This window comes from Ammospiza nelsoni, chromosome Z (assembly GCF_027579445.1).
Source record: "Ammospiza nelsoni isolate bAmmNel1 chromosome Z, bAmmNel1.pri, whole genome shotgun sequence".
In the NCBI taxonomy this organism is placed as follows: domain Eukaryota; kingdom Metazoa; phylum Chordata; class Aves; order Passeriformes; family Passerellidae; genus Ammospiza; species Ammospiza nelsoni.
Window position 1 is genome coordinate 38,404,475 of NC_080669.1, and position 27,548 is coordinate 38,432,022.

General features: G+C 40.3%; 1 protein-coding gene across 4 annotated transcripts in view; it reads left to right on the forward strand.

Moving 5' to 3' along the window:
• Positions 1–4,678: 4,678 nt before the first annotated feature.
• Positions 4,679–27,548, forward strand: part of NFIB (nuclear factor I B) — a 169,871-nt gene continuing 147,001 nt past the window's right edge. For all 4 annotated transcript variants that reach the window (XM_059493119.1, XM_059493122.1, XM_059493121.1 and 1 more), the window contains exons 1-2: positions 4,679–4,958; positions 11,002–11,533. In XM_059493119.1, the coding sequence (XP_059349102.1) occupies positions 4,929–4,958; positions 11,002–11,533 (562 nt within the window). In that variant the 5' untranslated portion in view covers positions 4,679–4,928. The remainder of the gene's footprint in view (positions 4,959–11,001; positions 11,534–27,548) is intronic.

Consider the following 27,548-nt stretch of genomic DNA (forward strand, 5'->3'; position numbering starts at 1 on the left):
TAATATAATATAATATAATATAATATAATATAATATAATATAATATAATATAATATAATATAATATAATATAATATAATATAATATAATATAATATAATATAATATAATATAATATAATATAATATAATATAATATAATATAATATAATATAATATAATATAATATAATATATAGTTTAGGTTACTTGTTATGCATAAGGGACATTAACTATACTCCATTTGTGCTACTCAGTATTTATGCATGTACTCAAGTAATTGTTTATCGAATGGACATATTCACTAATGACATTTTCTAACAAAAGGTGAAAAAGGAGTTAATGATATTATTATTAAACTAGATCAAAAACTTGTGTTTTGGATCACAAAGACCTCTCACATAAGAGTTTTGGTGCTAGTTCTTAGATATCCCATACTTTAGACGAAAAGGCATGTGCCAGAATCAGTTCTTTCTGATTTCTATAAAGACACAACTGGCTGGAATTTTCATGAAAACTTGATTTCTTAGAAGCTCAGTATGTGTATGTTTAGATATTTGGCCAAACTGCCCACATTTATTCTGAGATAATCTTAGGCTTCACGCTTCAGCATTAGTGATTCCTTTATTTTTGTTCCATTAATAATAGTCTTGTGCTCCAAAACTTGAAAAACTCAAGCAATTGTTCAGCCAAAGGACAGCAGCTGAAATTCTGGTCTAGATGTGATATAAATGGTCTAAATGCCCTTTCCACATTTAGTGCAAGTTTGGCATGCTATGGTCTGCACCACTGGCATGAAACTGCCCTGGCAAACTAGGATGGGTGGAGGAGAGTGAGCCCATCTTCCCCATGGTGTCAAAAAACCTCTGTGGTTCTTTGCTGTGAGATGAGCATCTCAGATCATGCAGTGTGGGCAGTGGATGTCCTCCCATCCTGGCCACCCTGCCAGAGCTGAGTGGGGGCAGAGAGAGCATGGGAGCAGTTCCCCAGTCTGGAGAGTGCAGGCTCACGGTAATCTTCGGAATCTGCCGCTAACTAATGTGAAAGCTGCCTTTTCTTCCTGAATGTCCATTTCTGTCACATGAAGGTTTCTAGCAGCTGTGTGCAGGTGCCTAGCTGTGTGTGTGTCCAAGCAGTGTTCTCATATTGCATCCCACCTGAGAGTGGGATCCCTTCACAGCCTGGCCTTGTGAAGTTGATGGGCTAGGATTAGTGTCAGAGAACCACTCTCAGTGTGTCTCACTGGGAAGGTCAGATAGTGACGTTCATTTTCTTAATTGCCCACATTGAAATGCTAGTTGAACTTCCAGATACAGCATGAAGGTGGCATAGCTCTGGCAGTGAAGACAAAAAGCAATTGTCCTCCAGCCTGGAGCTTCAAGGGTAGAGAACTTGCAGCATTAGTATGTGGGGATGGAGAGAAGGGTCTTGGGGTGGTTGAGGAAATAATGCGAGCCAGAATTTGAAAGTAACTGAACCACTTTCTCACAAGGTCTCCCTGCATGCCAAGGGCCAGCCACTATGCCTAGTGTCCTTGCTGCATTAATGCCATATTTCTCCAGGCTAACCCAGTTACCACATACCCTTTTAAACATGCCTCTGCAGCAAAGTGATAGGGACTTACACTTTGTTATGATTTTCATGTCGTTCTTTATCCATTCTGAAGATCTTTAGCTTGCTTTTCTGGGAAAGGAGCTGAGGGGTCGGGGTGGGATGGAGGAGGATGGGGGGGCATAAGCATGTCCACACATGTGTATCTGAGCAGGGTTCTCCCAGGACAAAGCCTTCATCCTTTATGGGTTCCCACTAGGATTAACCAGGAGCAACAGAGCTAAAACACATGTTTGGGTGCCCAGTACAGCTTGCTTTCTGTGATATACTGGGAGCCTTTGGGTCAAACCCGTGAGCAAACCAATGGCACCATGTACCACACCTGCCATGACCGATAGATCATACAGAGGACAAAATGCTGCTTGAGCCATGCTGGCTGGGCAGTTCCATTTCCCCCAAGATGCTTTCATATGAGAAGCCTGTTCAATCTTGGCCAACAGACTGGCTCTGGGCGTGGGGGTATCTGGCTTTGCCTGCTCTGCAGCAGTGCTGTTCTGGGGGATACGGGCACAAGCTGTAGGGCTGTCTGTGCTCATCTCCTGCCTTATGCCCTCTGGGTAGAGATGCAAACCCACCCTCAGCCAGCTCTCATGGCAATTCAAACACAATCTCACACTGACTCCCTCTCCCTTGCAGTAGCAAAGGCTGTAGAAAGTGACTGGTTTCTCTCTGCCATTACCTCACTACATTTGTTTTTTCAGGCTTGCCAGACTGCCAGGTAGTTCTTGCTTTTCGTGCACAGGACCCTAGTGCAACTGTAATCCCTTGGCCATCCCAAGGGAGGGAGTGGGGCCTTCTGCAAGCCCTGCCTGGGAAAGGAGAGACTTCTCACATCTATGCAGCTCACAGGGGCAGCCTTGCTGATGTGGTGTTACAGATTTGGTGAGGTTGCCCTCATATTTATGGAGGGATGAGAGTGATAAAAGGGACAGAGGAGAGTTATTGTCATTTTAAATCAGGTCTGCAATAATGGTTTGTTGTGTAAGAGTTCAAGCACTCAAAGAGGTGTGTTCAAGGACACCAGTGCATTTGTGCCAAGAGGAATGTCTTTTATGGTAAATTAACTCCAGTTAAATAGAATACTTATTCAAAGAGAAACTCCATAATTTAGAGCTGGCATTATCAGCTTTTTGTGTCTGGGTAGAGGGAAAAACAATGGGATTTCAGGGGTATTTTACACCAGATATAAAAATAACTTTTGCTAATTATGGTTAACCCCAAGTTTTTGTCATTCATCTCTGCCTAAATGTATGTCCTTAACTTGTCCCTTATCAGTATAGTCTGTAGAAGAGAAGAGGCACGATGGTTGTTTGACCCCTGCAAATCTGAGGGTGCTGGGCAAGAGTAGCCAGCCAGAAACCGAGCAGTGGGGATGGGGCATGGATTCTGCAAAGGTTACCGCGTTGGGCTCTTGCTGTTTCCTTTGACATTACCTGTCTTGTATGGGGTCTCTCCTTCCCCCAGTCATCCCCCTGCTTCTTTTGGTTTGTAAATTTATGGGAATTGCAGCTGGTAGCCTTGGCAAGCTCCCCTCATTAAGAGGCCTCTTTGAAAATGGGCTGTGTTTGAGCATTTCCCTAATGAGGACAGTACGGGGTTAAAAAGTGACCATTTCATGGTTGACTTGAACCTGCTTACTTTCCTTGATGTGTCGTTGTGAAATGCCTGACGTGAATAAACTCTCACTTTGGGCAAAAAGGAAGTCAGCGGTCCCTCCGGCACGCCGCCGGGGGCTGCGCAAGGGCAGCGGGAGGGAGCGCTGCAGTGCCCGCAGCGGCGGTGCTGGGGGCCGCACACTCCGGACGCCCCTGAGCTGGGCACAGCACCGCAGCCCGCCTCACAGGAGCAGAAATAATTTTTACTCACTGTTTTTCCCCCCTTCCCAGCTCCCCTGGTTAAAGCTGCCCCCGGAGAATGAAACCAGACTCTGGCACCCTGTTGCCGCCCGGGAGCCGGGTCTCCTTCGCAGCCCCCGGCCGCAGCCGGCGAGGGCGGGGACATCAGTCTCCGGCGGTGCGGGACAGGCTCCCCCCGTTCGGGGCGGAGGGGGCTGCCCTCCCCCGTGTCCGCCGCCGAGGGTGGGGGGGAAGCGGGGGTGCCTGAGCCCCGCCGCAGCTGGCAAAGTCGTACCCCGAAAGAAGAAAAGGAAACCTCTCGCAGATGGCAGCCCCCCCTCCCACCCCCCTCCCCTTCGCCCCCGCAACTTTCTCCCACCAGAAGAGCGGGAAAATGAGGGAGGGATGTTTGCGAAACGTGCTTGTTCCTTCTGCAGCGTTCGGTGGTAATGAATGCAGAGGGAGGGCAGAGGAAGGGGATCTGGTGGAGGAGGAATGTGTTTGCAGGAGGAGGAGTGTAAACGGTGATTGTGTAATTAAATAATTAAACAAAAATACTTAAGTCTCATTTGAGGAGAGACCTGGAGTAGGGTCCACAGGGTGTAACTGGTGAATTTTTCAACTTCCAAGTTTTGCAGAGTCAGGGGCGGGGTAGTGGAGGGACACTCACGGACACGTTGAGAGCAAATCGGGTGGGAGCGCCGGGGAGAGATTTATCGTTTGAATTTCCAGGAGATCATTTTTATTACGGTGGCCGTTTGGAAGGCAGTCTCTCACCGCTGCCCGCAGAGAGGACGGGCGGGCGAGCAGAGGCTGCCGGAGGAGCCCGCAGGCCGCGCCGCCCGCCCTGCCCGCCCGAGCGCGCCCCCGCCTCGGCGCGGCCCCGCGGCACGGTCCCGACCGCCCGGCGAAGTTTCGCTTGCCGTCGCTGTTCGGGAGCCTCTTGCTCCGCTCCGGGCTGTAACCTTGAACTTTCGAAAGCGTGGTGACAGTGTCGTGTTTTTACGGCAGCACCACCAACTTCTGAAGAAAGAAAAAACACAGCTCCCCGCCCCCCACCCCCCCCCCAAAAAAAAAGGAAAAAAAAAAAAAAAAAAGAAAAAGGATAAAAAAAAGCCAAACAAAAAATTCCTCCCGCCCACCCCCACACCCTCCCCCCCCCACACCCTTCCCCCCCACCCCGAGTCCTTCCCCCCTCATCTGCAAAACAACCAGCAGCAGCAGCAGCAGCAAAAGCAAGACTCCTGCGCCGCCGACTACAAGAGGGTTAAAAGTGTAGATTGGATTTCACCCCGGGAAATCTAGCACACGGAGTGAACTTGAATCTTTGGCTATTTAAGGAGGACTGGGGTTTGTTGTGAAGTTGTGGTGATCCAGAGCAGAGCCCCGTCCTCATTGATTTCATCTTCCTTGAGTCTCAGATGACTGTAAAATGAATAGATGAAATTATTCCTTTTTGAGGCTTTTCTTAGGGGCTCTCCGGGCAGCGTGTTCTCAAAGCGAAGTCATGATGTATTCTCCAATCTGTCTCACTCAGGTATAGACGCTTTTATTTAATTTATTTGTTAATTTGTTTATTTTCACGTGTTTGCTGGGATTTTTAAAAAAAAATTATGTGTGTGGGTTATTAATGAGTCATTGCTAGTAGTTGTAACGGGTTAAAGCACAGTCGTAACTGTTTGTCAGATCCAAACTCCTCTCTCAGGAGGGAATATTAAAGAATAAACTGTACCACGCCATTGTTTTGGGGAGATCCATTCAAAGTGTCACCCGTATACAAATACTGTTAATTGTTGGTGCATAAGAAGTCAAAGGTTAACAAACTGGAAATGAGCATAATTATGCTAAAAAACCGTGTTTGAGAAGTATTGATTTGATTGGAATCAAACGATTTGCACTCTTTTCATCTCGCCTGTTTACACACAGCCTAATGAAAAGGTTTGAAAGGAAAAGTGTTTTTTTTGACTAAACACGACCACTGGCCGGCGCGAAGTAATCCCGTCTTATTCTTAATTAATAATATGCAGGCTGCCAACAATGAGGGAGATGTGAGCGGGGATGACCAAGCTGTGCAGCGTTTTCTCGCTCGGTTATACAAGGCCACGTCGTTTTCCCCCTCCCCGTTGAAGTGCGGTGCCGGCGGAGGAGCGTGCCCTCTCCCCAGCACGGGGAGAGACCGACCCTTTTCTGAGCGCCGCGCTTGCGGCCGCTTCTCGGTGTCGAGCGGCGGCTGTCAGCGGCACGGGCGGCGGGAGGGCAGCGGCGGCCGGCGCGGCGCGGCGCGGCGCGGCGCGGCGCGGAGCGGAGCGGAGCGGGGCGCGGAGGGCGGGGGGCAGCCCGAGCGGTGTCCGCGCCGCGGCAAAGCGCGCATTTTGAAGCCTGAGGGGTTTCGGGAGCGTGTCTGGGGAGTTCTCCGGGCGCCCCTGGAGCGTCCTCGGCCGGTGTACGGTATCGGCGAGCGAGCGCTGGGGCACCGGAGCCTTTTTCGGACGGTAAACCCTGTCTGCAAAGCTCGGGGATAGTTTTCAGCTTTCGTGAAAGTCTGTCTTAGGAGGATGTGATGTAAACTGATTAAGCGATAACTGCTTGCTTCTGCATTGGTGCAACAAACAGCTAAAGAAGCAGAAAATGTGCGAAAGTAATGTCTGCTGCAAGGCTGCTACGGAGAGGCCAACGATGCACTTACAGTTGCACCGTGAATAAATAGGTGTGATTTAAATTATTCCGCAGTTACAAACCATTGTAATTCGAAAGGACTAAAGTATTCATAAATTGTGATTGAAGATGGAAACAATGATAAGGGTTATTCAGTGATTGGACACAGTCCTGCAGTTTTTTGGCTGACACATTTTTTATTGTTTATATTTTGTTTGGCATCTAAGTGTGATTGACTTAGATATGGATATTTTCAGTAAGTAAACGTGAGCTGCAGTGGAAGAAAGATGGAAAAAAGTGTTATTGAGATATTTCTTCTTCAAAAGAGAAACATAGGAAGCATTTTGTGTAACAGAGACGCACATGCTTGCAGGTACACACATAGAAATAACTACTTAGTGTGGAATCTGTGGTTAGCAAAATTAATTCTGTGGAGGCTGTCCACCGTGTGGAATTATTGATGGGCAATAAGACCTCTGCATCAGAATATAAACCTGACAGTACAAGAAAGCAGTTTTTGCATTTGAGACACAGGTTTTCGCAACCACCTCTTTTACAGCGGTATTTCATGATCTTGTTTCCTTCTCTAATGTTTTTTTAAAAATTATTTTTTCTGTTTGGACTCATTGATGTAATAGATTTCCTCATTCTTTACAAATTTGTATTAAAATACTGCACTCAGGTATATAAAAAATGCTACATTGTACTTCTACTGCCATTAATCCAAGAAAGCAGTTTCTGGCTTTTGCACATTGATACTTTCTCCATAACATTTTACAACCATGCTCTACCACGTGCCATGCAGGAACAGTTCACATTTGGTAATACATACATGTAACACAGTTGCAACTAATTGATTTTAGTTTGGAATCTTTTTCTACCTGCTTGGAATGATAAGACAAGTTTAGAAATGATATTTTTTCTCTATATAAATTAAAATTACACCAGTAATGATAACTTAAACCTGGTATTCTTCATTTGTTTAAGGCAAAAGATTGATTCATTTCACGTGGAGTAGCAACTGCATTAAAGCATTACTGCCACAATTGTACTCTCTATTGTATTCTCTGTCTCTAGGACTCTTGCAATGCTCATCGACTGTGGTAGTATAGGTTCAGAAGAAAATATTTTGGTGAAAGTAAACAGAGAACACCTGTTTGGATGGAACTACTTATGAAAGTGGTAGTTCAGTTTGTGCCGAGACAGCGCGGAAGCATACAAGTCTAAAATCCAAAGTACAGCTTTAAGACAAACCTTGTCAATTTGAGTGTTACACATCACACTTAAAATAAAAGTTTAGTGAGTGAAAATAAGTCCAAGGTAGAAGAAAACTTACCAAATGCCATTTAATTTTGCGGGCCCCCTTCCTCGGTTTCCCACATACCTCTTTCTCTATGTTTTGGAATGACTGGAAACTGGATTTATCTCTCTTGCTGAGGCATGAATAGGATGCAGTTTACTGCATGCCTTTTAGTGCTTGCTCTCTTGTGATATTTTTGCCGTGGTTTATTATGTCACAGTAGTCCAAAATCTCAGAATATGTAGTGTTTTCTTTTGCGCCTATATGTTTCACTAGGCATGAGAAAATCCGTGCAGGGAAGTTGAATAGACGAAGTTTTCTGTATAAAATTTCCCTACTTCTGCCCAGTGCATTTACTGCACAGTCCTCAATTTGAGCTTTCTGGGCTGATACAAAGTTTAAAAGTGAAAGATAGGAGAAGAGCACTGCATATCCTCTTATCTTTTCAATAAAGAAAACTTGGCCTACCTATTGTCATTAGATGGCTGCTATTTTTTCCTTTCTTTACCAGGAACATAGATGTTGTACAGTAACTTCCATTTTAATTTAAATTGCCAGTGCACAATGGTTCACCTTAGCTATTTGATATTGCATTTGAAAATCTTGCCTTTATAAATTGCTTCATTGCAAGAGCAACTGTGGCACATGAGCAAGTGCCACATAAAAATAAAAAATAATTTACTATTGTCTATATGAATATTAAAGAGAAAAAAAAAGTCTGTTGATATCTTTTTAGGAGATTTGGTGGAGAATGTGTGTGATTAATTGCAAATGTCCATTTAGGATCATTTTTATGGGCACTTCCCCATGTCAAGTAGTAGTTTCATTTGAAAATGCACAAAGAATAGCTCAAAAAATCTGATAAAATTGCTTTCAAACAGAATGTTCTTTGCTGTGTTTCTTCTCAACAGTTTTCACGTATATGTATGTCTTTACGACTTAACAATACTGTGAAAGAAAAACCTGAATACAGTTTTTAAAAGGTTGGCATTTCTGATGGGCATATTTTTGTGGGTTTTTTCCTCCCTATTTTTGAAAAGGAAACATTCAGGTACTACAGACTGGAATTTAATCAGTGAAATTCTCTATAAAATTTTCAGAGATATAAAGTGCTATAGTTTAATATTGTTAATGCTGTATGCATTACCTCAAGGCATAGTCAATCTGAAATAATTTATTAATTTATGGTGATCTTCTTCAAAATTAAAACCAGATGTGCAATAATTTACTAATGTAGAATACGTCCATGTTTATTTTATTGCCATTTTAAGTTATAAATGCCAAAGTCTGTTTAGATGTAGGAGAAATCATTGTATTGAGGCAAAAATTAATTTCTCCCAAAGCTCTTCAGCCACCTGCCTTCACCCCACCTTTAGCCCCAGCTGTTAGAATTTTCAAAATATGTAGTAAATCTGTTTTATTCAGCCTAAAATGAATTGCGAGGACTTAACACAGTATGGTTGTTATGCTTCCACTAATTAAAAAAAAAATTCAATACTTCAATTAAGATGACTTCTGTAGGAGAAAAAGTAAACTTTCTTTAGTAGTTATAATTGAAAGGTAAAAAAGCATGGCATCAGAAAGCATATGAAGATAGGGAAGTCTTATCATGGGCTGTGGTTGCTCAGAGCAGTACTGCCTTCCCACACAAAGAACAGATTGTGGTTTAACTCTTTCCACGGCCTAGTTTTATGTACCAGTATAGTAACAGAATTGTTCAAATCTCTGCTGGAAACTACTAATCAGTTTAATTGTTGCCTTTGTAGGTCTTTGACAAGCATCATACTGTAATGAAATTGTTTATGTCCTGAAGTATCTTCCTATATTGCCTCTCTGTTCTTTTTTTCCTTTACCCCCCCCCCCCCTTTGCTTAATTTTTTTTTTTCCTATGAAGACAACATGATCATAGGTAAACTGCTTGTAACTTTTCTGTTGTTTTCTGTTTGATTTGAGGATGGTTAGAGAGGTAACTAGATCTAGTGGGTTTTGCAACATTCAGGAAATTTTGAAGTTTGTTTGAAATTCAAAGATTTAAATATGGAATTCTTTGCCTGAAGCTTCTGCAATGGCAGTCTGCACTCTATAATTGAGACCATTAGTTATACTTTCATCATTTTTACCTAATGGAGTTAATCAGCCTATTGATTAAACATAATTCATTCCTTGTCTAGCAGCGTAACTAAAATAGTAGTTTGTTAATTGTATTCTTGAATATAATTGCATAAAAAAGGTTCGGTTTTAGTTTGATTGCACTGTGCCACTAAGTATGATGAGCAATCTGCATGGTATTTAAAACTAAATATTCCTACACACAGGAAGAAGGACACCTCCCCTAGGGTCTCCCTTTCAACCCAAAATATAGTAATGTTTGATAAGCAGATTGCAGTGTTTTAAACAGCAGACTTGTTAATGGAAAATAAGTTTTTGGAGAAGGTCTATTTAGATATTAACATGGATGTGTAGGATGGTACTTTAAGCAGACAAATGAAATTAATTTAATTGCTATAGGATGTGCCTGTAGACAACAACTAAGCATTACCTCCTTAATGCAATCCATATTGCTGCTAGGCAGAAGATAAGAACTTGCAGGTGAAGCCAGACAACAGAAAGGGTTATTTTGAAACTGTAAATAAATGGCATGGTTTTCACAAAAGCAGCATTGGACCAGTGGTGGACTCATAATGTCTCTTTGCCACAGCATGTAGAAACACAAAGAATGCAAACTTTGTGCCAAGTTGCCATTTTTCATTGTACACCTCAGATTGATTTTTAAGGGGTTTAGAATAATTGCCACACTCATGTGATCAGTTAGCAAATTAACTGACTCTGTGGGGCTTCAAAATTCACATTGGAACTGCTGGAAGGACATAAATGTAATTTTTCTTCTCACCTTCATAAAGTCTTAATTTTACAGAGCTTGGGGGTGGTGGGAGGGAAGCGAGAAGAGCTGCAAGTACAGAAGCTTCTGTTCAGGATTTGTATATGACATGTGTCTTTTGCCTGCTTTTCCTTACTGTATACTGGTTTCTCTAGTTACCACCACTGGAATGGTGCTGTTTCAGTGCTGGAATGTTGGACGTTTGATAAGAAAATGGATCAAGTTTAATGGCGCATGCTCTTTGTGCCACCAGCAGTCTCTTGCTGAGAGCATGCTCCAAAAGCGGGAACTGTGTGGCATTACACTGAGCATGTATATGCTTTGTGTTTCTGTGCCACAGAGAAGAGAAATGAACTGTGGCATTTGCCTCAGCCTTCTGAACATTTCTGCTCAGATTTTTTAAAACCGTGCAGTGTCCTCTTTGTGCAATGGTACTTTTCTTGATGTTAGCTGTTCAAATATTTAAATGTTAGGAACAAAACATCTTGGTAGCATCTCTTAAATTATGTTGTCTCTGCAGAGTTGTGGGATGAAGCGAGGGGAGGAGTACAAAATAAAATTTTCACATAGTTCTTTCAAAGAATGAAATATGAAATTTGTGTAAATTTTATGTGTTTATTCTCTTCATCTCGTATTCACTTAAAGATTTTCAAAAATGTTTCTTGATGGTGCTTTGGTTATGAGAACTTGCTGACTTTGAGTTTTCTTGTTCTCTTCTTCTTTTTTTTCCTTCACTTCTTTCCACAGGATGAATTTCACCCGTTCATTGAGGCACTTCTTCCACATGTGCGTGCAATTGCCTATACTTGGTTCAATCTTCAGGCTCGAAAACGCAAGTACTTTAAAAAACATGAGAAACGAATGTCAAAGGATGAGGAAAGAGCAGTCAAGGATGAGCTACTTAGTGAAAAGCCTGAAATTAAACAGAAGTGGGCATCCAGGCTCCTGGCCAAGCTGCGCAAAGATATTCGCCAAGAGTTCCGGGAGGATTTTGTGCTCACAGTTACTGGGAAGAAGCACCCATGCTGTGTATTGTCCAATCCTGACCAGAAGGGCAAGATTAGGAGAATCGATTGCCTGCGACAGGCTGACAAAGTCTGGCGTCTGGATCTAGTCATGGTGATCCTGTTCAAAGGCATCCCCTTGGAAAGTACGGATGGAGAACGTCTCATGAAATCCCCCCATTGCACAAATCCAGCACTTTGCGTCCAGCCACATCACATAACAGTATCAGTCAAGGAGCTTGATTTGTTTTTGGCATACTACGTGCAGGAGCAAGGTAGGAAGCAGACTGTCATGTTTCTATGTTAGTATGTCAGACTCTGACTCCAAGCAGCCCTGTTTCCCCTGTGGGCTGGCTTCCAGTGAAACATTGTTCTGTGGTCCATAGATGGAGTGTGGCTACATATCCATTTGTAAATCAGCCTATATACATATGTACTTAAACACACACAAATTCCTGCAGACCTGTATGACATGCATATTTGACATGCGTGCCTCTTTCACGAGCGAGAGAGACATGTACCAAGGCAGTACTTTCATTCCACTGAAGTTGCCTTTTATTTATTGTGAAAAAGTGCGACTTCAGAAAACATTATTGTTTTCAAATTGGGTTTCTAAAGAAAAACAAAACAAAACCCCCGACCCCAGTACTGTTAAGAATAGATGCAGGTATATGCAATTGCACAGTCACAATAAATACTACAAATATTTATTATTGTCTTTGTTGTTATAATTAATCAAGAAGCAGTCCTTAAACTGATCATGTTGAAGAGCAATTGTAGACTTTCTCATGCCTATAAAACAAAGCTTGAAAATACTTTATCACGGCAGTATTTCATATAAATGCCAAATAGAATCAGAATTGCAGCACACAATATGTAATGTTTTATTCATATTTTACATCAGTAGCTCATCTTATCTTTGAGCTTTAAAACAAAGATCCAGATCGTAATATTTTGAGAAATTTTTATGAAGAGTATATTTTCATAATCACACTCATATACTTTTATTTGGCAGGTAATGGAAATGTGGAAAATTGCAGGAGCTCTATGGAAAAGCTTCTTAAACTTAGTATTACAGAATGAAAATAAAAACAGGGCTTCTGATAATCACGTGTCAGGGGAAAAACCTACTAGCCATATGTCATATATTGGATATTCAATAACAATACCCATAGGCAGGTTCCCTAAAATTGTAAATGGCTGTAAGTAGATAAAGGTGTTGGTTTGTTTTTTTCTTTCTTTTTTTTTTCTCTGATTGTAAGTCTTCTGAAGTACTTTTTCTCTTTAGGGTCATTTTGGTTCTTTCTGATAATGATACTGTCTTCTAAGTGTCTTTGTAATGCTGGCTGATCAGCAGTAATAATGCATTTCTTTTTTAGCCACAGATCTCAACTAGGGAAAGTTGGACCATCTGCAGATGGTGGGCCATTTCACAACTTGGCCTGGTAGTAGGTAGAAATGGCCTGCAGAAGGGCAGATGGCAGGCTGTTATCTGATGCTTGGTAAATAACTATGGGATTTAACTGGAAAACAAATTGAATTGATTTTGTTAGCAACAAAAAAGTAAAATTGCATGGCTTCATTTGGTGTATACTCGTTTTTTAAGAGGAGAGCTGCAAAATGAAATATTTTGTTTTAAGTAATTGTCTTTTAGCATTTACTCATGCAAATGAAGAACTGTTTTTGTGAATGTATGTATTATTTGCTGTGAAAAAAATATTGGCTTCTCCCCCCACTCCCACACTCCCCCTAGTATTTTTTTTTTTTTTTTTTTTTTTTTTTTTTTTTTTTTTTTTTTTTTTTTTTTGGTCTCTCCACAGCAGTAGACACGTTTAGGTATTTTTTAGGTATTTTACAGTGACTTTAAGTAGTTGCGGAGTCTGGTAAATCTGATCCCAAATAATATAGGAAGAAAGATTTCTTTGACAACATTAAACAAAATAGCTTAATTACAAGTAATTTTTACCTTTACATTCCTTTTGTAGAAAAAAAAAATCAAATTATATTATGAATGCATATAGCGTAAGTCATAACTTACTGATTAATTCTATGGATTTACCTGTCTCTAAAAGTCAAAACTACAAAGGGAGGCAAAACAGTTTAAGTACCTCTTGAGCTAAAGAAGCTGGGGTCAGAGTACTCTTAACACATTGTTGACTTATAAGTTGTTGAAAGGCAGTAACTTGAAGTGGGAGAAGGAATTGCAGGGCATAGCTGATTTTGTTGATTTAAATGTATTGAGAATATAAGTTTGTTTAAAACACTTTTGTCTAATTGGAAATGAGGAAGTTAAGCATGTTGTAATATTATAACTTTCAGTTACACAGCGCTACTTTGAGAATATACTGAAAATGAAGCTGGCTTATTTCTATTTCCAAGTCACTCATAGAAGACCCTTTTGTTTATTGCTAACTGCATGTCTTTTGTATTTTGCTGCTTTACATTAAGTCTTCCATTAACATCTGTTGGCTCTCTTCTTGAAAAAGTCATATTAAGTTGTCTATGTAATTTTTTTTCCATTTTATCAAACTTTGATTCTCTATATTCATTGAAATCAGGTTAATTGTGGCACTTTTTAGGGTACTTGATTAAGAGTGCCAGGCTCTGTGAAAGATATGCGTGAAGTCAACCAAAAATGTTGCATTATACCTATGGCGTTTTGCTTTTTATTTATCTTTCAGAACATATAAACGCCTAATAGCACCATGTAACAGCTAAGTGGACACATAAAAAAATTAAATCACTGAACAAAATATGAAGAAGGAATTAGCACACAAAATGAAAAAAGGGCCAAATAGTTTGCTTTTTTTGTTGCTTTAAAATAAAAGATTAGGGGAAAAAAGAGGAGGAAGGATAGTTCGAGTGCCAGTGATGGTTGCCAGTGGCACCAGGATTGGCATCAGACCTTCTTTGTTTAGCCTAGGATGTCTGTGATTTGTTGGTTGGCATCCGCATTGCAGTGCAGAGTAATGTTACAATATATTGACAATTTCCAGATCTAGAAGTGTCAATAATGTTTTCAGTTCTTAACAAAAAGAGCTTCTACTTCCATGTCTGTCTTGAAAGAAGAAATAAGGACTGATCTATGAAGTCCTATCATTGATGAACTTCATCAGATGCTACTTTTCGCTCATCTCAAATTCAGCATCTTTTTTCCCCCTATTCATTTTATGCTATCCTCTTAAAAGAAAAAAAAGAAAAAAAGAAGATTGACATAGGTTGCAATGCTGCTCCTTTGACTGAAAAGGAGGAAGAAAATGGGAAGTATACATTGTGATCAATGTTTAACATGAAAATAACTATTAATCACAAGGGGCTTCTATGGGGCTCTGCGTGTTGTGTGTATCAGGGGGGTGCATGTGTCCCACACAGATTGTTTATAAAACCCCAACTTGAAAATGGTGTGAACATTGTTTCTATGAACAGAATTGTCCTTTTTTTTTTCCTGTGAGCATCAGAGAGTGTCTATCATTTAGTATGAAATGCATTTCAGTCCATAAAATCATTTGATGGTATTTAATTCAGCGCAGCGCTTATGCTGTGTTCCCGTTGCTACAAGAACCGCCATTTTGTTTGTCGAGTGCCAGGAGAGGGGAAAAAAAGGCAGACAATGTGCTTGATGCCAATAATGGTTGCCAGTGGCACCGAGGTTGGCATCAGACCCTCTTTGTCTAGTTGCTGAATGCCTTTGATTCGTTGGTTGGCATCCGCATTGCAGTGGGCACATTGGAAAGTTTTTGACAATCAGTGAATGAAAGCTGCAGTACTTGTTTGCTGCAACAGAACCAAGATAATATAAATCTCTCCTTGAGATGGACATTTTACTTACTCTTACAGTGACTAATTAAAAAAAAAAAAATAGAAATTGCCTTATTTTTTTCCAAAACTTAAAATACCTATAGCAATGTACCTTGTCTGCATAATTCTAATTCCCTCTTCATCTCCACTACTTTTTTTTGCAGCATGAATAAAACGCAAACTTGATGTTAGGTAATTCAGCATATACTGAATGAAGCATAGTACACCTTGGTAGTTTAAGAGTTTAAACAACTGAAGCAGTGCTACATGTAAATGTTAAGATTTTTAAGTATTTTTAGTGCATGTGTCTCTCAGAGTACATTTATCTGAACAGTCATGTTACTGTTTAAACTCTCCTTTGTCCTCATGTAAGGGTGATATAACTGGGGGAGCCCACGTTCCCAGTTGTTAATAAAGTCTGGAGTCAAAGGAGGAGAGGCTCTTTTAAAAGAGTGGAGAAGAAAATAGGTGCAGATGTCCTTAGTCCCGTAGTGTTCAGGCACTCTTGTTTTTTAACTTCTTACACCATCAAGATGCTACCACAGCTCCAGCTGTGCAACTTTGTTATCAGGAAATTGGCAAAAAGAATAAATCATTTCTCTTGGAAGTTTCCTAGATAGTTAACATTAATATTGCTTTCCGGTTAACTGCTATTATCTCGTTAATTAATAAGAAGGATTAGCAGCTCTACCCAAAGGGCTGCGCAGAAGGAAGCCTGGGCTATGTGAGTCCCTGAGTTGCTAGACTGTGTCCTGTCTCTTGAGGATTGGAAGGGGGGGTACTGGGCCGGGGAAGAAAACAGAAAAAAGCAAGAGAAAGCTTAGAGAGCAGCGAGGGCACTGGCCGGCCAAGGGGAGAATTTTGTATGCAGGGCTCTCGTGCTGAGCTGGCCCTGTGCGGGGAGGTTGGCAGTGCCCTGCTGCGCTGCAGGTGCCATGCCCTGCTGGGGGAACGTGGGAGGGGGCACGGGCACACCCCGGTGTGGTGCCCACACTCCTGAAGAGCGCACTTGCAGATAACCTCAGCTGGGTCCAGGGCGCTGCCGCCGCATCAAGCTGAAATGCTTCTGCCCTGAGCTTAATGCCAGCAAACTGGCAATCTCCAGCCAAGTGGGGATATCGCTTTCCCAATTCAGACAGTCCTGGCAACACGTGTGTCTTGTCTTACTTGGAAAACATGCCCTCTTCCAGAAGGAATTGTAATTATTTTTTTAATGAGATATGTCTGAATTGCAGGAGTGGGTGGGTTTATCAATGGCTTAATCTTTTTAAAAGCTTTTTTGAATTTTGTCAATTTATGTCTATAGGGAGCTCAAATTTTGAAAAAGATTTGCATAGTAGTTTCACATTACATTTGAGTTTTCATTCTGTAAGCTGAGAAAATTTATTGTGTAGTCATTCTGTTAATATTTTAAAATGATAATGAAATTGGTTTTTGTTAGGTTGCTGTGACTACATGAATTTTCCACTTAAAAATCCCACTCAAAATAATGTTTTTAGCAGTTCCTGGTTAAGTCATATTATGGTTATATGCCTAAATACCACGCCACCCAGATGAGGGTTCTAGATCTAGATTTTGGATGAGGGTTCGCATTTTTTTGTGTGCACTGATGATCCCACATACAATTAATAAAAAAGCAATGAGCTTAGATGAATCAACCATTTGCTGATTGTTTCTACTTCATTTAATCTTAATGATTTGCCTCCTTCTGAATACTTTACCTGGGAACACGCAGTAGAACATTTTACCTGTTTTGCAGAAGGACATATCAAAGTGCGAGGTGATTTGTTGGGAGTTTACAGAGCAAATGATGAGTTACAGCAGGAACAGCAGGAAATAGAGCTTATTACTGCCTGTACCTACAGGCTTCTGTATGCTCCAGGACTTTGTTTCTAGCACAGTGAAATGGTGTGTGATCCCCTGCTCTAAATCTCAATTTTGAATCAGAAAGCCAGTACAGAACCAAAAGTATGAGTTTATATATTGTCTGCCCTAGTACGAGAAGAGCTTTTAGTAGTTTAAAAATCTCATAGGGAATAGTCAACCTTTTAAAAACTGAATCGCTCTGGACAATTCCAGTCTGTTGAGGCGTGAAGAGAACGCAAATTTAAAAAAACTTTTTTGTGTCAACTGAAAAAGACTCTGTTATTATTATTTTCTAGTTTTCTAAAGTAAAATTTTGGATAACTATTTCGTTGTTGACTGTCTCTATTGTATTGAAAATTATGGGCAAGAAAGACATTTGCCATTAGGAAATGGAGGTTAATCCAGTCTATATATGGATGTAATAATATTTCTTAATTTATTATTATAGTTTTTTTGTTTATGAAGATCTAGGATACTGAAACATTTTGAAAGGCCACTTACCAATTTTCATTTTTTCAGAACATTGATTGTGTGAACTAGCATTCAGATAGTAGGTTTGCAGAATTCAAAATGTTTAATTTTTTCTTTTTAATTTAAAAAAGCTTTCTTAAGAGCAGGAATGCGGGTCAGGAAAAAGAAAAGGAAAATTTCCACTATTTAGCACTATTTAGTGCTAAATTATTTACTGTTAATAGGAATTACATTTATGTGCATTTCAAGAAGGAACATTTACCTAATTCTGATTTTTCTTACCTGATACACTAATTTTCACAGGGTTAATAACATAAATTGTGTTTAAGATAAAAGAAACTTAAGTTTAAATAAATTCTGTTCAGGTACTTGAAAACATAGAGGTCATTGTTAATTTATGAGCGACATTTAGTTCAAAACAAGAAGCGATAAAGTAAAGAATGGAAACTGAATCAGAAAATTCTTGCATTGTGGTAGTTTCAGATGGAATACTGTAAACAAAAAGGATTATTCTAAACTATATACAAGAGTACTTATTAATAAAGGAAATATCTCAATTTAAAGCAGGATTTTATGTTTTACATTTCTTAAATGTTCATGCATATTTGAATTCACTCTAACTGTGAAAACTTCATTAAGATAATTGAACACTAACTGCCACTGCAGGTTGGAATTTAAAATTAATTGCATGAGGTTGCTGTCAAGTCCACTTCCTTATCTAGCTTTCTTTTTTTTCCCCTGTGTTTCCTCCTTCTCCTCTTCCCTGCTGCCAGTGTAGTAGCATAGACACGTCAAGGACAGGTGGCCCTCGGAAATGGTGGTCCACAATGCCAAACACTGTAACTCAAGAGGTTTCCTGAAGTGCTACTTTCCAGTCTCACCAGCAAGGTGAAATGTTTCTTTGATGTAATTGCTGGGACTAAGATGGTTTTCAGATCAAGTTAAATGGCTGTGTTAACTGAATAGGATTGCTCCTTCCACTGCGGGGTGAAGAAGGCTCCTTATGAGGAGCTGCTTTACAGATTTACAGATTTACAGTGATTGTGAAAAGGGAAGGAAGTCTCTGATACTATTCAGTTTGTTTGACAGATGTCAAACAAGATGTCATTAATTATAGGGAGGTTTCATGATTTTACTCTGTATCTCTCTTTAATTTTTGTAATTTTAAACTCTGTTTAGAAGTTTTTGCTAAAACCATGGCTCAGGGCATTGAAACCTGGATTAGAAGAGGTTTGAAAGTCTCAGAACTAGGAAAAGGGAAGTAAATCTCAGATTATTAGCTCTGTCTTAGAGAAAGCCGAGTTCATTTTGGTGTGTCTATTGTACTGTCTTTTAGCAGTGAGCTGTGTGTGAACCTGGAAGCATTCTTCTAGCACAGTTGTTTATATTTCCCCCCCATCATCTTTTTATTGACAAAAAGTTTACTTGTGCTCTCCCCACCAGTTCTTCTCTGAGGGGGATTCTTTCCTTTTCTGAAGTATATTGTGCTTTTTAAATTTTAAATAAGCTTATTTCTTTAGCTGCTTCTTGGGAACATCAACATTTTAATGTGACTTTTATCCTAGTCCCATCCTGCCAAGTCCCATCTCTGCCCTGTCCCCAAAAAGAGTGGTGGGAGATGGGCACTTCAGATGGGCACTTGGTGTTTGGGGGCATTTTCAGAAACAGCTGATAGTCTAAATTTTGTTTATCAATCATAGTGTTTAGAATGTTTTTAGATTACCTGAGGACCAGAGCTTTTGCCTACATGCGTTATGACTCTTGTGTGTTATGTTCCACTTTATATGAGACCCCTCTTCAAGGCAGAAAGGTGACTGGGGACCTTGGAGTAATTTTAACCTTAATTTGTTCCTAACTGCATTTGGTGTTTGGAATTTTTAAATGACATGTATGTTTGTTTGTTTTTACCCCAAGAAATACTATTGAAATAAGGAGAAGTTACTGTGATGAGGAAGGGTGTGAAAGCTTAGCTGAATCCCCTTCAATCATTGTGTTCTTTTTTCTCAGTGAAACCTTGCACTTTTTTATTAAGTAACTGCACAATCTCCAGAGTAGAAGGGACATGTCAAGTTTTCCAGTGTCCTTCCATAAAGGCACTTTCACTAAAGACATTTCAGTGGCTTTAAGTAGGCTTTTTATTTCCCCTCTGAATAAAATACATATGGAAATTGATCAAAACTGTTCCCATTTTCTTCCTCAGAAAGTGAACAGGAAAGCCAAATGCAAAAAATGAACAGGTAGTGAACTCTCAGAAACTTGGTGTGGTTGTTGAGAAATTAGGGAAAAAATTCTGTGATTGTTTGTCGGAGACAAATGGTGTGCACACGTAAGTATATTCTATATTGTTTGGAATTATTTAACAATTGATAATTATAAGTATCCATCTTTTGAACATATTGTTTACCTATTTGACTTCCTGATCTCCAAGCAATATTAACCTGAGTTACTACACGTTTTTTCATAAAGGATCAATTCAAACAACTGAAAGATGGTTATCTATTTGTCTTAAAACTAGCATTGTATTTTAATTTCCAGTCAATTTTCTTGCCATATTCCTCATATTCCACAAGCTGTCTTCTGAGGTGTCATAAAATTTGCATATTTTTCTTTAAAATAGAAACAAAACAATATGCATGTAATTCAGTAATTACAAACTCTATGCCTTTAGAAATTGAATGAAATAAAATAGTATATAATTTTGCTTGTGAATTGCATTGGGCTAAAATGCCAAACCATTTTCAGCCTTTTTTGTGAAGTAGCTAACAGGGAAATGTTTAGAAGATTATTACGGATGTGCATTGTGTCTGAGAGATAGCAAATATACTTACTGCAGCATCAACTTTCCATTGCCTGAGTAATGCCATTGAAAATTATCCCAGACTTTTTGAAGGGATAACTCCACTCCAGTGTCCCTGATTTAAAAGTGTGAAAATTTCTCCTGACCAAGACAACTTACTCTGACATCTGCAGTTTCTAGATGGATTACCTTAAATTTGTTATGCCATGTTAAAAGATGTGTTTTACGAGGCTGGCCTCAGCTCCTGGCCTTAGTGTCAAGAACCTGGCTATGTGATGCAATACATCTTGTTAGGTTTAATTGACCAAAGCTGATTTGTTAAAACAATTCATTTGTGCTGTAACTCATGCCCACGCCAAGTTGCTACCTGAATCCCTTGACCTTGGTTTGTCTGGGTCATGAAATGGCTGTGAACTGCTTGACCTCTCCATTGTTCAATGGCCATGCCACTTCCTCCACTTCTTTGTGGTGCTTGCTGACAAGAAGACCTCGGCCCTGAATTTACACCCCAGTGGGTTTTCAGTGTCCCTCCAGAGCATCTGTATCCTCCTTTGGAAGTCCTTTGGTGATGTCACCACCTATTGTCTGCTGACAGTGAGGGGGACAAATTGACAGCCCTTCATAGTAGAAGAGGTAGTGAGGGAATTTCTGGGAGCTGGAGGAAAACTCCATCCCCTCTCAGACTGCTGTGCATTCCTGTTGTGCTGGGGTGCATGGGGTCACTACTTTTTTCAAGGGGAAACACCATTAGTCTTGGTCAATTCCATTTCACTGTGAGCTTTGTATGAGTGGGATGTGCTGGGAAGAATGTTCTGCTTTGAAAGTATTTTGTGATGAAAATCTAATGAGTATGCACAGTATTTCAATTTTTAGGACTCAAGAGTGATTAAAATAGATTTTTGGCGTAAAATGGAGGAGTGTTTCCTGTCAATGTCATAAGTGGCTATTGATTTCTTTAATACCAAAGCATCAATTTCTAATGACCTAACTTGTATTTAAAAGCAGTCATGGTTTCTAAAGCAGAGGACTTTAAACACTATGCTTGATGCAGTATCTAATCTTAGTAAAAGGGAGAAAGAACAATCTTTATATGACTTCTGTAAAAAAAAAAAGTAGAATACATTATTTCTAGTGGAAGCTACTTGTCCCTAAAAATTATTCTTGGTGGGGGGCAGTCATTGGATGCTTAGCCTGACAGGCCGCCTACTGTCAGTACCTCAGATGCTAATGTCAGCTTCTTGATGTAGACTTTGTGCTTCCCATAATTACCAACAATTTGACTGCTGGCACAGTTTATTTTGTAGAAATGAGTATTACATCTAATTATGTGCCGCATTGTGACACTGTTTTAAGGAAGTAGAGCCTTTCAAAATCAGTGGCTGGATCTGTCAAAAAACTGTGGCTAAGTTAAGAAAGGTTATAGACTAGTACTGATACCATTATAAAGCAAGTAAATTTGTATTCCTGTGGTCATCAGATAATTGGTATGCTCTTTTTTTAACTCCTTAGCCTTAGACTTAGCTCATATGAATGGATTTTTTCAATTGAGTTGGCATAGTTTAAACCCCATATTCTTCCACAGCACTGTGCACTGACTTTCACAGCACATGAGCAGGTTTGTATTTCTGCAGTACAACTGATTTCTTTGTAAACTTATTCTTTTTTGCTTCTTGAAAAAGAAATCAGATGGTATGTTTACATACAGCATTCCTGTGCACTTGTATATGTTGAAACATTTTTTTCTGTGTGAAACTCTGCAAGCTAGGTGTGTTTTCTAATTGCAGTTACATAGTTCCTCTGAAGGAAGAGGGTGGGAATGCTGGTGTAAGATGAACTTGAATGTTGTGGCTGTGATGACAACGTAAAGTATGACTCAATGTTTAGTTGCAAGGACTTAAAAGTCCTTGTCCCTGGTCCCCAACCCTGCCATTGTCTCACCGGGTGACTGCAGGCAAGTTAATTAATATCTCTGTGTGTCTGGACCCGGGGAGAGAGAAAACCTCTTGCTTCAGTGTTGGCCCAGCGAGGATTGTGATAAAAACTGAGATAAGTACTGGCTAAAAAGTCACTGTATTCCTGCAAGCAAAACCCATGTGCTGGTGCCCAGCCCCCAAGAGGGCTCTGTATCATAAAGAAATGTTGTACCCAGTTTTCTCATGCCCAGACAGAAGGAACTTGCCCCAGCAGGGAGGGCCGGCACGGAGCATTCCTTGCCTCTGAGCCCTGCGGTGGTAGTGCTCCGCAGGAGAGGCGTTGGGCGAAACCCCGCAGCAGGGCTGGCCCTCACAGGGGAGCGGGGCGCTGGGAGCAGCGCTCCTCTGTCACCCTGCTTCCGTCAGGGCAGGGCTGGCCCTTGGGATGGCACCTGGCACAGACAGCTCGCTGAGTTTCCCTGGCCTGTGACCGTGAAGCAAAAATATACCCCAGACAGAAAGGTCTGAATACTGAAGTTCCTGCACCGTGGTCCCATGCTCAGGATGGATGGTCAGGAATTTGGCAAGGTGTGAGATGAAACCCACCATGAAGCTAATCTAACAGTGTACCTATTATCTGGAACATGCTGGCCATCCTGTTTCATCTCCCAGGCTTGGAGAAGTCTGATTTGTGAGGCAGCTAATGGGCACAACATTGGTCTGTAGGGGCTTAGTCCAGGATTGAGTCTTGGAGGGCGGCTGAGCTTTCCCTGAAGCCCCAAATGATGGTAGTGAAACGCTCCTAAGTAACTAGTAGCCTGTGTTTTTTGGACCCAGTATGCCATCTACTTTTACTCCTTCAGTCACTGCTTTCCTTGTTCCTTCCTTTACGATGATATTTTAGGTTTGGTAACGAGCTAGCCATACTGACACCTACAAAATTACTGTGTCTGCTTCTTAGAGTGGGAAGTGGCAATAGTTTTCAAAAATTAAGTGTGTCCATGCATTTTTCCAGCTGATACTGAAGCAGTGCAGTTTACAGCAAAACAAGGGTTAACATAAAAACTTATTCTATTGTTTAACTTCCAGTTAAAGAATAACCAGCTTGTGCAGAAAAGAGAATTGAAAAATTGATTAGCCCTTTGGATTCAGACATAGAATTTAAAGGATATCAGGTTGTGATTTTGCCATATATGCATTCATAGGTGAGTTTATGGCCTGCAGTTCAGTGACTTGTGGAGGCTTTTGTTGTAGGAGCCACAGCCTTAGGTGGTTTTATTAAACCTAAGGGAACGTGTTTTAAAGCTATGTATAATTACTTTAACTGGCTTAATGGCTGCCTTTTTTTTTTTTTAGTTAAGAAAACATATCAAATTGTTACTTAGAGCATAAAATTGTTTTTTTGCACTTTATAGTGAGGAGTTCTGGTGTATTGCTGATCTTGCTTTACCATACACAAATCAGTGTGTGTATGTAGATCCTCCTGGCTATTCATACATTTTTCCACTATATTGTGGATATAACTTGAATGTTCTGGGACAAGAATTGTAGTTGTCCTGTAGTGATTTCTGTTCTATTTACAACTTCCAAATAAAGGAAAAGCTGCTTATAGTAAAATGAGGATCACTGGTCTTTCAGTAATTAAATAGACTTGTTATACTGCATTAATCCTTTTTGGAACATTTGGAATGGCTTCTTAGCACTCACAAACACAGCATTAGGGCCAGCAATTAATCTGTTGTTTGTCCTTCAATATTTGTGTGACATAAAGAATGTGCATTCAAAGATGTAATTCAGGTTCAGAATAAGGATTGTCATAGAGTCAAATACTTATATTGATCATTCAGTAGTGTGAACCAAGTCCTAGAATGAAGTTGCAATAATTGTTGGTAGGACTCACACACTACTAATTGCATACAACTGAAAGAACTAGTGATGTTTTTCAATGCTGTCTAGTTTTGGTTGCTCTATGTATATGAGGAAAAAAGTCTGAATTATTTGGAGGTAGCTAGAAACTTTCTAGTTTTCTGATTAGCCTTCCTTATAGGTAGGTCAAGAAGTAAAGCCACAACATTTCATCAGTTATGAATATGCTCAAGAAAAAAATTCAGGATCTTTCTAATGATGAGGAGTTTAAAAAACAGTGTTTTTTAAATCAGGGACAGGTTTAGGGAGCATCTACTAAAATGACATACCAGGGTTCAGTGGTCCTGATACAGGAGTAAAATTTCTTCCTTTTCTGAGCTTTGACTTCTCAAACAATGAGCAACTAAAATCACACAAACTTTCTCTCAGATTTTTGCAGTCTTTAAATTGATTTTCTGGACAAAGTCTGCTTAGTCTCTGATCAGAAGGCCAGTGTTGTGTTAAAGTCCTTGCTGTTCTTCTTCGTTGTTCAGCTGTAATTGACCTGAAGCACGGTATAGAGCTTAAGCTTCTGAGACTAGGTTAAATCAGCAGAAGGGTCTTATGTTCCTCTGGTATATAGTCTTAGAACACATTATCCTATTCCAGTAAGATAAAAGTGTTTTAAATATAGTCCAGCCAGTTTGACCTTGTCAGAATTCAAGTTCATATTATTGGTAACTTGGGCTTGCTGACATGTTTCACAGTAGGATGAGCATAAACACAGATCTCCCTATTCCATCTGGTGAGGAACCTAGAGAGAGTGCTATACATAGATTTTTTTCTTAAATTCCATGTTACAGTAGAATGAGATTCCGTCTTCTCTGTGCTTATGACACTTCTCTTGCCATTGATGGGCACCCTTGTCAGAGACCAAAAAGTGCAGTTGAGACACTATGAAGTGGCAGTAGTAGTGGATAATGCCCTGGAAACAGGTGTCAAAATGAACGGAACAGAATTTAGTGATTAATGTACACATGTTACAAAAGTTCCAAAAAGACTCTACAGTTTTTAAATTTGATTCTGCCAAAGTTTGCCTATGCGTTATAAAAACACAGCGATAACCAGAAACATCATGCTGAGGTCTGAGGAAGCTCATGTGGGTCCTGAAAGCAGCAAAATTGCATTCATCTGGCATCTTCATGTGCTTTCATATAAACTGCTCCTCTGGGTTCCCTACAGGATGATGTCAATCTACTCTGGAAAAATTTGCCCATTGGAGTAACCACAGATTAATTTGAACTTGTCTCTGTTATATGTGTGTTTTATTTTCCAATAATAATAATAATAATATATGCATATGACTGTGTCTGTCATGAGGTGTTTGATATGTAGTTTCCAGTCTGAGTACCTGCTGTTTGGTACACATCCTTGTCATTATGCATTTTATTGACAAAAGTGCCTTTGGTTTTTGTTGATGATTTCTCTGTCTCTGGTAACACATGGCCTCTTTGAAAGTGGCACATGGAATCCTAGAGTCACTTAAGTTGGAAAAGACCTCTAAAATCATTAAATCCAACTAGGAAACTAGCAATGCCAAGTTCACCACTAATCCCTGTGTGCTACATCTACTCCTCTTTTCACTGCCTCCAGGGATAGCAGGTCAACTGCTCCCCTAGGCAGCCTGTTCCAGTACTTGAAACCTCTTTTGGTAATCAATTTATATCCTAATAATCAATTTAAACCTCCCCTGGTGGTTCTTGAGGCCATTTCCTCTTGCCCTGTGTCCTGTTACTTGGGAGAAGAGGCTGACAACCACTGGCTACAATCTCTTTTCAGATCGTTACAGAGAGAGCACCAAAGTCTCCTCTCAGGAGGAGACTCTCCTTTTTACTTCCAGGCTAAAGAATGCCAACTCACTCAACTGCTCCTCATGGAAGTTTTTCTCTAGACCTTTTGCAACCTCTTTTGCCCTTTTCCTTGATTTGCTTCAGCACCTCAAAGTATTTGCCATAGTAGCCCAAAACTGAACACAGGATTCAAGGTGAGGCCCCACCAGTGCCATGCTGACATATTTCTCATTGCCTGGGGGGCAGACAGCTGAGTGGCAGAGTAACTGCTTCTCTGGACATCCTTGGTGATGAATAAATATGCCAGCATTTCCTATCTTCACAGAGTGTTTTCACAGACAGTTCACACTCATCAGCCTTTTTGGATTCTGTCACTATTTGAGTGCTAAGTGGCTCTGAGTTGTTTGTGCCTCCTTGCCAATGAAAAACTGCAGCAGTAACCCAACTCCTGCCACAACTTGTGTGGATGTGGGGAATGGGTGAGGTGAGGGAAGAGAGAGGGTGTGGGGCTAGGGAGGAGCGGGCAGGGGCTGCATGAGGACAACCCCAGAGTGTGTGTGAGTAGGGGGTGCTGGAAGATGCCATTTTTATTGCCAACAGCACCAGTTTTGCAACCCCTGAACTAGACAGGTCTGTTGATTTCTGAATAGTAATCTTTCTTCTTCTGTCTCCTTAGTAACCCAAAGTTACTTCATACAGAATGTTTGTACCTCTGCATTTTAATGCTGGAAGAAGAAAGTATACATATGGAATATCGTGTTCTCTTTAGGAACAATGAGAAAAACAAAGAAAGGAAAAAAGAGTCTCTGATTGATCTTCCTCCCCTTCCTCACAGTTGTAAATTTGAGAGACATTCTTGTATTTTGTAGGTTAATATGGATCTCATCTGATCTCTTTGAATCTTATTTGGTTGTTTTACAGTAATTCAGTACTAATGCTGAATTCATCTTGCAAGGACTGTGTTCAGATTCATACTTCTTCTGTAAAGGATGTTCTTTAAAGGCCTGTTCAGAAGCTATTCTGGTGCATTGAGTTCCCAGGCAACAAAACTAGAACACGTATGACTGAAGTACTGCAGACTCCCTAGACTGTAAACCTAATCCTGCAAATCCCTATTTACATAAATCCCACTGATTTCAAAGGGCCTGCACATGAGAAAGCAGGTTTTACAGGATCAGGCCATTCTTCCTAGGGACCAACATCTGTCGCACCAACTGTGATAATCTCATGACTGTTAAAGAAAACTCTGAGGAAACATTTTATCTGGACTAAAAGAAAACAGCAAAATAGTAACACTGTTATCTGTTGCTATAAAGTGGATTATTACCAAGAGCAACTCTCATTATATTCTGTGTCTCTCTTCCTTTCTTACATATTTTTATTTACTCTAGGAAAAATGCTATATCTGGCTATGCATGGTTGCTGCTGTCCCACACCCATGTTGTATGAAGTTTGTGAACCAGATTGCAGATGTTCAGATATGCTTAGATACTGAAAGAGGCTTTTGGCACATAGGTTAAAGACTATCATTGTGTTTTACAGTTTTGGAACCAGAGAAATAAATGCCTTCAGTAAAATTTTTAGGTCCTTTGGGTCTTGCAGTTCAAGGCTGTGCTGCTTTGGCTGAATTAACTGAAGTATAACAGTCAAAGAGTTCACTGGGCATTCGCTGTGGAAGCACGGATGGTCAATAGGTAATACTGCAAGCAACTAAAAAAGAACAGCAAAAAGTGGTTATGAGCAAAGTCCA